The sequence below is a fragment of the Tinamus guttatus genome, unplaced genomic scaffold (genome assembly GCF_059628265.1).
Source record: "Tinamus guttatus ecotype Peru unplaced genomic scaffold, ASM5962826v1 Tinamus_guttatus_pri_ptg000051l, whole genome shotgun sequence".
In the NCBI taxonomy this organism is placed as follows: Eukaryota; Metazoa; Chordata; class Aves; order Tinamiformes; family Tinamidae; genus Tinamus; species Tinamus guttatus.
This window is the reverse complement of record NW_028288585.1, coordinates 1,323,088-1,335,176: the sequence shown is the minus strand read 5'-3', so window position 1 is coordinate 1,335,176 and position 12,089 is coordinate 1,323,088. Positions and strand designations below refer to the sequence as shown.

General features: G+C 40.8%; 1 protein-coding gene across 1 annotated transcript in view; it reads right to left on the bottom strand.

Annotated features, from left to right (window-relative positions):
• Positions 1-770: 770 nt before the first annotated feature.
• The window catches only part of COL9A1 (collagen type IX alpha 1 chain), a 59,239-nt gene continuing 47,920 nt past the window's right edge, over positions 771-12,089 (bottom strand). The window contains exons 31-38 of the mRNA XM_010224080.2: positions 11,758-11,793; positions 11,606-11,650; positions 10,059-10,091; positions 8,226-8,372; positions 7,717-7,771; positions 5,450-5,638; positions 2,025-2,102; positions 771-955 (exon numbers count right to left, since the gene is read on the bottom strand). Coding sequence (XP_010222382.2) covers positions 771-955; positions 2,025-2,102; positions 5,450-5,638; positions 7,717-7,771; positions 8,226-8,372; positions 10,059-10,091; positions 11,606-11,650; positions 11,758-11,793 — 768 coding nt within the window. The remainder of the gene's footprint in view (positions 956-2,024; positions 2,103-5,449; positions 5,639-7,716; positions 7,772-8,225; positions 8,373-10,058; positions 10,092-11,605; positions 11,651-11,757; positions 11,794-12,089) is intronic.

Here is a 12,089-nt window from a genome sequence, read left to right as displayed (position 1 = left end):
TTTGCATAGATGAAGCCAACCTGGAGTATGTTTTATATGAAATTAGGAATGCAACACAAATTGGCTAGTGGAAAATGAAGAAGTTGTGCCATGTGCCTTATTCATGAGAAAACAGGGATCGTGTATTTACAGCAATTTACCCCGTTAAAGATGTCTGAAGTGGCAGGTTTTCCTACGAACAGTCTCCTGGCTGTTTGTGCAGTTAAACTGAGGATGTGCAGGAGGGTGAGTGTACCCTGCACAGCACCTGCATGCAAGGGAATGAACGTGCTGGAAGTGAAGTCATCTGTTCAGCGGCGGGGCGGGTTCCAGAATTGATTTTATGAGCATAAAAAAGTAGCTACAACTGAAGTAAATATAAACTATTTCATTTTATTTGATGCCCAAAGACACATTGTTTCACTGTACATCAGGTTAGGAATTAAGTAGGGGAGAGGAAGTATTCACGGAAAATGTCTTTAAAATAAACAACAACAAAAAACCACTCCCTCCCCCCGACACACGCCCCCAAAAGACAGGTGCCTTTTTCTTCCCCCATGGAAAAAGAGCCCAAATCCCCCACGTGTAGTTTTGTAAGCACCACTGTTCCAGTTGGTTTTGCTAAGTACACATTTAGAAAGATCATACAACCACTGCTTTAAAAATGCCTTAGTGAAACCTTAGCTGAAAAGTTTCTCCTTGTTGGCGCCTCCCCTCCCTATCTTCCTTCTCTTCAGCTGTACGTGCAGGAAGCAACCGGAGGCCGGGAGCCATGCCGCTGCGCTGCGCCTTCAGGGCCCCTTCACGTTCTTCCCAGCTCTCTGTCCCGCCTCCATCCTGCAGGACGCCGGCTCACAGTACCCGGGAACGCCGGGAGGGCCAGGGGGGCCGGGAATGCCGGGCTGGCCGGCCACGCCGGGGCGGCCCCGCTCGCCGTCGCGGCCTTCCCTGCCGTAGCTGGCCTTGCCGGGCTCGCCTGGAAAAGCGGGTGCAGGCATGAGGTTGGCAGCACAACTCGAGCACACGTGTAGCCTTACTCATTGGCCTGCTCTTTAGCTGTACAAAAATTCCCTTTTTCCTGCTCCTGGTGGCTTCCCCAGAAAGTTGCCCACCCGGAGGGATGTATTTTCCTCTAACAGAGACCCAGCAAGGACACATCAGGCTAAATTGTCTCCAGTTTCACTAGTGCAGACCGGGGGCTCTAAAAAGCTACACAGTACAACAGGCTGGAGCACCACAAGCAAATTTGTTGGTAAGGTGTGTGAAGGAGCAGATGCTACTCACTATTTCAGAATTACATTAGTGTTTTAGAAAAAAAAAAGAAAAATATCAAGAATTTACTTTCCACTCAGAGCTGTCGGGGAATAATTGCTGAGCACTAAAGTATCTTTTTACTTCTCAAGTCTCAATGAGGGGATAAAGTAAAGATCCTTCTAATGAGGAGCACTCAAGTATCCTAGATATCAATGTGTACCTAACTGAAACTGTTGTCCTTTCTCCAAAGAGAATAAAATTTGAATATACTGAAACAGGTAGCACTCAAGGGAAACGCATGTTTATTTTCATTCGTTGGCCACTAGAGGACAGTTGTGTTGCATTTATCAGCAAGAATCTGTTCAGGAACTCATATTACATAATACTTAACGCTTACTTACCACAGAAGGAAAGGAGAAATTATATTGATGTCCTAAATTATAAATTGTGAGTTTCTGAAGACTCTTCTGATGCCAGAGAGACAGTCTCGGTTTCGAGACTTTGTTTTTTAAAGATTGTCTTTTTTAAAATACTTCATACACAATTTTCCTAATTTTGCTGCATAGGATAAGGTGGTGGCTCTTTAATAAAAGAAAGAACTTTTAATTTTGTTTTGTGACTGCATAATTATGTGCAAAGTAAAAAATTTGGAATTTATTGCTTCAAGAACACCTATCATCTTTTCAAAACAGCTTAAAAATATCAATTCTAAATGAAAATATCAATTCTAAATGTGTTTTTTACTCTGCATCTCTTCCTCCTCTAATCCATCCACACCCACTTATATTTACCTGGAAGACCTCTTGGTCCAGGGTAACCTTTCGGTCCTCTGCCTGGAAATCCTCTTTCTCCTCTTTCTCCTGGTTCACCTGAAGCAAAATCAAAAAAAAAACCATTATTTACAACCTGCAACACATGTTACCTTTGATAAATTTTCTCTCAGAAGTGAGCAACTGATCAGCAGTGAACTCAGGTACCTGTTTATATTCTGAATATTCTTACTGATATCCTGAGTGACATCCTTGCGGGACATTTACTTGGTAGGGATTTTTTTTTTTTTTTAACTCACAGGAGTTATACTAGGACATGTCAAAGGAAAACTTAGGATTGGGCAGTATATATGCCATATAAATACCATATATACATACACACCATATAAATTGTCATAGCCTGGATAACAGAAAGCAACTAACTTCACAAAACTGCTTAAGCTGCTTTGGATCACAGCCTGAGGTAACTGGCAGGGAGCTTTTGCAGGGGTCTGTGAACTTCGCTGAAAAATAAAGATTCTCAAGTGCTGCTTCGCAAGATAGTGCAGGGAAGAAAAGACCAGCCAGCCTGCACAGTATTTCCTTCAAACCACACAAGATGTTCCTAGATGTGAAGCAAAGGGATTTTGTTCTCCTTTGGCTGGTATTACAGGGGCCTTTCTTCAGTGGATGCCCAGCTCGTCTTCACACTCATTTTTATGTTGCTCCAAACAAGAAGTATCTTAGTAAGAAGTTTTTTTTATTATTATTTACAGAATTCAGATTCTGTTCATCGTACACATGCTACCTGAAAATTTGTATTGTATTGTACTTATGAATACGCTATGTAAAATCTTGTTTTTATTTTCTGTAGGTTGAAACCCACAAGTATATGCCTAACAACATTTGAGAGAGCTTTATTTTGAACTTCTACACTTTCTTGTGCTGCACAAATAGCTATGAGCAGTGAGCAAATTTTGAACAGCCTGTCAGATTGCCTAGAAATGGAATGTCAGAAACTGAGGAAGCGATGTGAAGAGATACAAAGGACAGTGCAAAACTCTGAGTTTCAATTGAAGACGTTCACAGGGCACTAGGGGAGGCATCTCTAGACTTCAGAGTAAAATCTAGCTGTCTAGTTAGCGCTGAGACTACACCAACCTTGCCTTGTCTCCACCAGAGCCACTCTATGTCACGTTACCCACACAGACTTTTACAGCTCCCAAGTGCTGAGAAGTGCTTACATGCTGTTGCTAGCACACACTTTCTGCTCCAAGTTCCTCCAGCTTCCAATTTCTATTTTGTTAACTCTGACTTTCTAACAACATCAGCCTGGATTTGGACTCCCCTCCAGTTTATGCCGTCCTTTGCTCTGGAGATTGCTCTCTGAGGTCACTCTAACCTTCCTTCGAGCCAAGCCTTTCTGGCCCTGCTGTTGCTACTGTTAATCACTGCTGCTGTGCATCTTTTCCTGTGCGTATCTCATCGCACCATGCTCTTGGGTATCTGTTCTTCATTGTATCCTTCTAATCCACTATCATCTTCTTCCTCCTATTCCCTTTTATCGCACATGCTAGATACCCTCTTACATTCCCCTTTCAGAAAAATCCCCAAATGGAAGTCCGTTCATCTCCCTGGCCTCTGTGGAACTCTGCTAGCTACCAGGAATTCAGAACAAATCACTGATTTTGTCTCAGGGCTCCTGCCAATCTTAGTGTGCCTCATATACAATGGAACATTATGCAGTTGTCAAGATCTTCATAAATAATGTAATCCAACCTTCATAAATAATGTAATCCAAGTCTTTTAGGGGTGTCTTTCACCTTGAGTATACTACACGTGTATCAGAACAACAGCAGCTTATCCATTTCAAACTAGTTTTTGCCCACTCCAGCAGTGAAATACAGTTTCCATCTGCCAACTCATTACTGCTTAAATCAGAAGTGTCTTGGGGTTTGTAAGGTTGGCTGTCTGAAATAACTTAGTTATCTTAAGCCAGTTATTTTAGCTGCACTGAAGCCCCTGCAGACAGCTCCTCACCACAGTCATCTTTAAGTTTTTATTTCTGTTGATGGGGGTGCTCTATATGTATAATTTTAAAAATACTAACAGAGTACAGCCTGCTTTCCTGAATCATGTTCAGTTTGTCAGATCACTTTTTTATCTCTATTCCTGTTGTTTCTAACATAAGAATATAGATTATACCAACAGCAATAAGGAAGCTGAATTTGCTTTCTTTATATTCTAAAACTCCCATTAAAAGTTTTCTGGTTTTACTTTCAAACAAAACTTGAGACAAAAGCAAATGCTCTAATCTGGCTATAGGCCAGCCTTGTGCAGACACACAATTTTTAAGTAAAACTTTCCCTCAAGAAAAGGAAACAAACGCACTGCTGAATAGAAACAGTAACACATACATAATGCTTATCAGACTCTGCAGAAAAATCTACTCTGTAATGCTTTGGAGGGGTATAAACCCGTTCACTCAGAAACAAGAGATTAATTTAGAGCAAAGATTTTTTTTTTCCAGTGTGGAAGGGAAGTCTTAGTGTGGATTTGTTCTTTCCAAAGAATCAGGAGATGATGATCCATGGTGCAATGATGCTGAATTTAATAACAGCTCAATTTCTATGCCCAAATGACAGGCAAAGTAACCTCAGTCACTTGCAATGTAAGAGAGTGGCCAGATTTAGAAAGATGGACGTGAGTGAAAGTATCTGAGTGTTTTGTTATCTTTTGGGGCTGTCAGTCTAGCAGAAGGGAGGATCACATCTGGACTGAGAGGCAGGAGAGAGAATCATGGCCTGACGTTCTCTGGGGTGTAACCACAAACCTCAGAAGCCCATAAGAAGGAGAGTTAATATTAGAAAACCTTCTCAGCTGCCTGAGAGTAAGTAAATGAAGACAGATGCCTGTCCTTTCCCCTACTGGGTAAAAGTGATTAATTACAAATAATAAAATTAAAGCAAGTCTTGTTGAGACTGAACGAGCATATCCTTTAGTCACTGGGGCAACAAAGGCAACAGATACGGCCTAAGTACCAAATTTAGGATTTGAGGGGGCTTCACACATATGAACCATCTCACAATCTGTGAGCCATAAAAAAAAGAAAACACTTTTCAGGGTTCAAGTCATTCAAAGCGAGTGCTCGAAATGCCTAGCTCAAAGAATTTATAGGGTTATCTCTCTGCACCTCTCCGCTTCCAACAAGCAGTGCTGGAAACACAAACTGTAAATTGTATTGTGTGGTCAGAAAGACTGTGTGATTTTAAACCAGGAACTTAAATATAGATTCTCTCTTGCATAGAAAGGAGTTGGTTGTAGAATGTGGAAAACTTAAGGTCAACTTTGGTTTTAGGGCAGCTCGTATGTGAGACGGCTGAACTTCATTTAAATAGGTGGTGGTTCTGCATTACAAGGAGAGCATTTGTAGGCACCCGCTGAAAGGCAACTGCAGAAATTCTCACCTTTAGGACCTTTACGACCGATTTCACCAGGGGGCCCCTTAAGGCCAGGCAAGCCGCGGGGTCCAAGCTGCCCAGGAAAGCCGTTTTCCCCAGGAGGCCCCGGAGCCCCTGGCGGCCCAGGCAGGCCCGGGAGACCCGGAGCCCCAAATTCCGGCCTCCTAAGACTGGCTGCCAGCTGAGCGAGTTGTTCTGCAACAAACAGCAAGGCAGAATTAAGTAGTAAGTGCAAATTTATGGAAAAATTCCCAAGCATCAGAGATCACTAAAGAAAAATCTCTATCTGAAGCAAATACTCTGCTATGGGAAGCGACAGGTCACAATACAGCACTTTCCTCAGGTAAAATGCTACTTAGGAAGTGGACCACATAGAAGATATTATCTTGCTCAGTGCTATCAGTGACAAACAGTACAGGCACGCTGTCAAGTGTTCACCCTGAACGCAACATCTTCCTGATGTTTGGAGGTTTGTAGCTTATTTAGAAATGAGGTTTATTCAAAAATAAACTACTTATTTAGAAATATACTACTAATAATATTATAATAATAGAAATGATAAACTAATTTAGAAATAAACTAATAAAGTTAATATAGTTTATTTAGAAATGTCCTTATAATTTTGAATTTAGTTTAGTTTTCATGTAAATTGGTGACTCTTAAAAGAGAAAATATTTTCCTTTGTTGCTAGTGGATACTACATTTTAAGATCTGGACTTACACAAAATGAATATCTAAAAAACATGAATCCAGTATATTGGCCTCATATTGGCCTGCCTAACTCAAGAGCCCTTGTTTTCAGAGGAAGAATCCCTTACATTTGTGTTTGTGAACTTAAGTTTGCTTGAGGTGACATTTTGCATCAATTGTTTTTACTTAAAGTAAATCTGCAGAAGCTTTGCTGTTAGGCAATAATCAGCTTGCTATTCCTTGGAATAGAGGCATGCCTTAGAAATAACTTTCTTTGGACAGAGCTATACACAGTTTCATATAATATTTGCTAAAAAGGTATGTTTAACTTGGCAAGATTCACTATTTTAAGTAAGTTGTGTCCTCACCCAAGAAATATTAACACAGGCAGGAGCACAAAATTGCAAATAAGACGTGCAGGAGCTGGGCCAGCAGGCAGCTGAGGGCTCCTAGCAGCAGCCCTGCAAATCTGTGGCCAGAGCCTGCTGAGGAGCTGCAGCTGTCTGCAAGCTGACCAATTCATGGGTACTTGCTTGCATACATACATGTATATATGTATATTAGCATGCATACGTGAACAATTCTAGGGCTCTCAAGAGACAGGCAGCGAAGATAGTCTACATTTTTCTCACATCCTTGTGTTCACTGCTAATTCTATGGGTTGTGAGGAAACTCAAGCACCATATCTGATTTCTCTATAATCCTCCTCAATATTACTGTGCTTTTCAAGAGGCCACTTTCAAAGGTTCTTTTAATGTTGGTTTTTTTTTTTTCTAGTGACAGAAAACAGAAGCTGTTCTCTGCCAGAACAGCTCAATCTGAAGTTAAAAAAATAAAATACCCTGTTGGGCAGGATCAGGAACAGTGACTTGTACCGAGAATTCTTAAATTAAATCATGAGCAGAAAATTATTCTGCTAAGCCTTTAACATTATAAAGGAATAATAACCCAAAGGGCATCTACAATAGCGAGTACTGAAAAGGTCTCTTTTGTGCTTACAGGACAGCATAAAACTGTAAACTCAGTAAATTCTATGCATCCAAACTGTAATAGAAAGGTGAGGCACTTCTGTGTGCATATCACAAAAGAACGGAACAAATACAATTAAGGTTTTGAACATCTGCCTGTTGTCTTCATTTATGTTATGTTTATCTATAGACAGTGTCAGTCTGCCCTGTTCTTTTTACATATTTTGCACATTATTTTTTTGCTGTAACCTGATCGTGAATAAGGACAAATGGCAAAAACAATTTTCAGTGAGGCTATACAGATTTATGTATTTAAACATAGCAAATGGTTGGTATATAAAATTGATTAATTCCTTTAAAACACTCCATGCTATGGTCTGGTAATTGTATTAACAGTGTGGAATCAACCGGTGATTCAATGAGCTGAATAGGGTGTATAAGTAAGAAACCAATATCTCAGTATTTACACTAGCCTGTGGGAGGACCAGCTGCCAGCTGCCCCTGTTTAGGGGGTTGCAATTCAGGGAACGTGAGGCAATGATGGTCACTGACACAGCATCAGAGCACTCTGATTTAAATGCACAACAAAATTTAAATACTTCTTAGCATACTTACCTTGCATGACTCTCATGCAAACCTGCTTAATGTGCTGATCAGTTGGTTCTTTTCCCTAGGATTAAAAAAAAAAAATTCTTAAAAAACAGTATCATTGTAAATGCTGGTTAAAGCAAGCTGATCAAATCCATGCAAAATCTACTGCAATTGCAGCCAGTTTGGTTGGGACGGTAGATACTATGTTTGCGTGATACACAAACACACATACGAAAAATGGCAGGCACACACTGCAGTAGTGCAGGTGGCACTAGAAAGAAGAAAATAGAGCTGAACTGAGAGCAGAGGACCAAAAGTCCTGCCTAAATAGACCCCTAAGATTGTGCTGGTGTAAAGCTGTGACTCTTGCAAGGTGCCATGCGCTTCATGTGTGACTGTGGCATTCGGGCTCGTGCTTGGGGGTGTGTGTATCTGTGTGCACAGGCCCGCGGGGCTTCTGATCATGCAAAAGGAGCGGTGCAAGTGGCAGCCAAGAGACCAGGAGATGCCCATGACCTGAAAACAGGACTTACAGCTGGGCCCTGGCTGCCCGGCAGCCCCGGAGCACCCTGTTCTCCCTGCAAGCCTCGTGGTCCAGGAGAGCCTCGTGGTCCTTCCATGCCAGGCAGCCCCCGAATCCCCTCCGGCCCACGGGAACCAGGCTCACCGGGATTACCAACCTGGAGCGAAGAGAGACCAAGTTCAGAAGACTGGCAAAGCAAGCCACACAAAATACCTATTCTTTTTTTTGACCATAGAGTTCATTTGCGCCCAGACAAACTGCATAGAGAAAACAGAAAGTCAAGGTGTGAATTTTCAGACTCTGCAAAAATGGGCGGAATTTCTTTCAGCTTCAGCAGGAGCAATAATCCATAATATAAACGTACATTTCCTAGCTCCTCTTTTGTTGTTTTGGGGCAGAAATCTAAAGCTAAATATCAATATTATGTATAACATATAAAAAATCAGTCTTATGTAAAATGCAAACTCATAAGCATAAGAAATCCCTCAATTAAAATCATTTTTTGTAAATAATAAAAAAAGAATGATCATGCATCTTTTCAACCGCTAAAAGCAAAAGCTGTAAGGATGTGATTAACCAGAAGCACAGGGGGACCTATGCCAACCTAGGCTCTGAACGGCTTTCAATACACGTCACTGTAGTGATTAGCAGTAGTTCCAACAGAAAAGAAAAATGAAAAAAAAAAAAAAAAAAAAAGCAGCTCACTACACACTTACAACTTCCCCAAAATATTAGAGAAGATACCATCGAACTCAAGGTGATGTTCCTAAATGTGGCAAATTACCCAGCCGTGGTAACGGTTAAGCCCACACGATGGAGCCATATCAGTTCCATCTACGCTGCATCTCAGGCAGCTACCTGCTGGTCTTCCCAGAAGGAAACAGGAAGAAAATGCTTTAAGAGGTGTATTAATGGGAGAGCAATGTTTCCTTCATGAACTGAGCAGCAAGGAAGTCATCATGTCTTCTTTGAAATTTGGTGAGTTATCAGGTTCCTTGGTGGATGACTCAACACTTGGTGTGCACTCGCTAGAAAAGCATTCTAGGATCTAGGAAAAGGATTCTAGAATTTTAAGAATCTGGGGGGTAAAAATGCAAATTTCCCTTACAATACCTCTTTTCCATCTCCATGTCCTTCCCTTAAGATCTTGATTCCCAGTAAACACCCTTTAGCCTGCATGTGCTTCGCCCCAAAGCCACTCTGGCCGTGGAGACTAACACTCCTGTTATAGTTGGGTTCTGCTCCTTGTAAGGCTGTTGAGCTGTTCACATTCGAGCCCAATCTGCCAGCGGCGCAATAACCACTCTCTTCAAGGATTCAGAAATAAAAGAGGGCATTCAGTTCTCAAACTTTTTCTCTGTGTGGCTTACAAGCTTTTGCTCACCCCCCTCATCAAAGACATCGTTTTGTTATCTTCAAAAAAAAAAAAAAGCAATCTGGGCCAGAAATACTTCTCCTTTCAGAGACATGGCAGTGCTGCTGCCAGCTTTTTCACAGCATGAAGTTACAGGCTGAACACAGCCCTTGCACTGGGACTCCTTCTAGGCAACACCTCTGCAGCACAAAGAGGCCATTCATTTCTGAAAAATGAGGTGGCCAGAAAACTGCTGTTGAATGCTGCTTCTCTTTCATGGAGCTTAGGGTTCAGGATGTGAATTCCTTTCGAAAATGAATTAATATTAGATGTATTCAGAAATTACAAGGAAGAAATGCCATGAGAACTCATTTAACTGTGGTTTGTAAAGACCGTATTACTTGTATTCTGTTTCTTACACCAGAAAAAACATCTATCTGACCTATTAGACTTCAGTAGTTCTGGAACACTGCGATTCATTGTACTTACAGATCCCTTTGCACCTGGTAATCCCATGTCGCCCTAAATAAAAATAAGACAAACTGTATCAAAAGAGGGCATACATTATCATACTCAATATAAAGGCAGTAAACTTTTAGCACACTTTCTCAGCTTCTAAAAATTCAAGCACTAAGCACTCGAGGACTTATTGATTTATGCAAAATTACACCCCAAATTAATTAAAATTCATTTGGAAATAAAATTTAAGCTTCTGTTTAATTTGAAAATTATTTTTTTCTTTAAGATTCATTTCTCAAAAACACTTTTTTAATGCAGAATTAAGAAAGCATAAGAAGCTTCTGTTCCCAGGGTCCCAACTCCCAGCTTCCAGCAACCTCAGGACCCCTTTATCATTTGACCGAGAGTCTGGCTATTCAGAAGTTTTCACTCTGAATTGGAAAAAAAATAATAATTTGATGAAAAATTTTGTAATCACTATGAAACAGACTAATTCATCTCCTTCATCACAGTGCCCTTGCAGAAAATGTTATCCCTGCAGTTCCTAGCTGTCACTGGTGAAATAATGGGTTTCTAGGAGTCAGAAAGGCCGTTTCTTTTGTGAGGGGCTGTGTCATGAGTGAAATGGAAACAACTCAGCAGTTCAAAAACAGAGTAACAAGCACTACATTTAGACAACTCGTACAGTGCTGCTTCACTGAAGTCCCACTTACTGATGGTAAAGCCCTGTCACTGGACATCTAGCTCACTATGGCTGTTACTTTAAAAAGGTTTTTAAATTGCAGAGTGTAGGGGAAAAAAAAAAGTGCTCCTTTCTAGTATACACTCTGGCAGTATATAGCTTATTTTTTTAGTGGTCAGCCATTAGCTTTCTATTCAAAGATCCAATTTGCTGCTAGAAGCCACTGGACTAACACAGCTGTTCATAGGAAGGCAAATCCTTTTTCCTCCCGTACTCCTGTCCCAGGCCCTGCCACTTCAGTTCAGAACCCGCTGTGCTCCAGCAAGCCACGTGGCAGGGACCCCTTCCCCTTCCCCTTCCTCAGCACCACGGCCTCTCCCTAGACCCTTTTCCCTAACAGCCAGGCATATTTCCACAGGCAAAGGCAGTAGAAGATATTTACATAAAGTCTGAGTTATAAATGGTTCTTATTATCTATGTTCTTGCTCTGGCTGAGGTAAAATACCTCCTCATCCCAAGCACCTCAAATACCATGAGTTTTCATATATATATATATGCACACACACATATATACATGTACACATACACACACACACGTACATGCAAGCAGCTTACGCTTATTATATACTTAATATGCTCATTATACACTTATTATACTTATTATACTCACAAAAGAGTATGCATATTCAGAGTGTTTTCAAAACATCAGGAGTGGTATGACCAGGGCAAAAAAACCTCCAGTGAGTACCTTATACTTTGCAGCAATGCCATTAAACGTAAAACTGAAATGTGATTTTCAGTGATCAAAACATGTTCAAAAGAGTTCCAGCAAAACATTTAATCTTTTAAACTACAACAAAAAATTACAACAGGTGAAGGGAAAATAACGCCTTACTAAGTCACCCTTTTCGCCTCCATCTCCTTCTGGTCCAGCTGCACCCTATATCAAAAAAAGACATACTGTCAGCCTTCGGATTTAGTGGATGTAATGTATTGCAGTGCTTGGCAGTGTGACTTGAAAGCAGCAAGATCTGTAACAAGACTTACTTGTTCACCCTTTGGTCCTGGTTCACCCACTGAACCCTAAAGGCAAAAGGAAAAAATAAAACACTTCAGGATTTGAAACTGCAGAAATTGAAATAGTTTTTCTGTACTCCTGTAGAGCTAAGCTGTAATTTTAAGCCAATCTTGTTTTGTTCAGAGCAGCTTTTTTCTTCCTTATGATATTTGTTAAACCCTTTTAGTGAATATATTTATAACTGGAAATTATGAATTGTACATTATAGCATAAGTAACACAAGTAGGAGATTTTCATGCAAGTTGCAAGTTTCCTCCTCCTTCATTCAGCGGTATAAATTGAGATGTACCTCCTTTAGTCA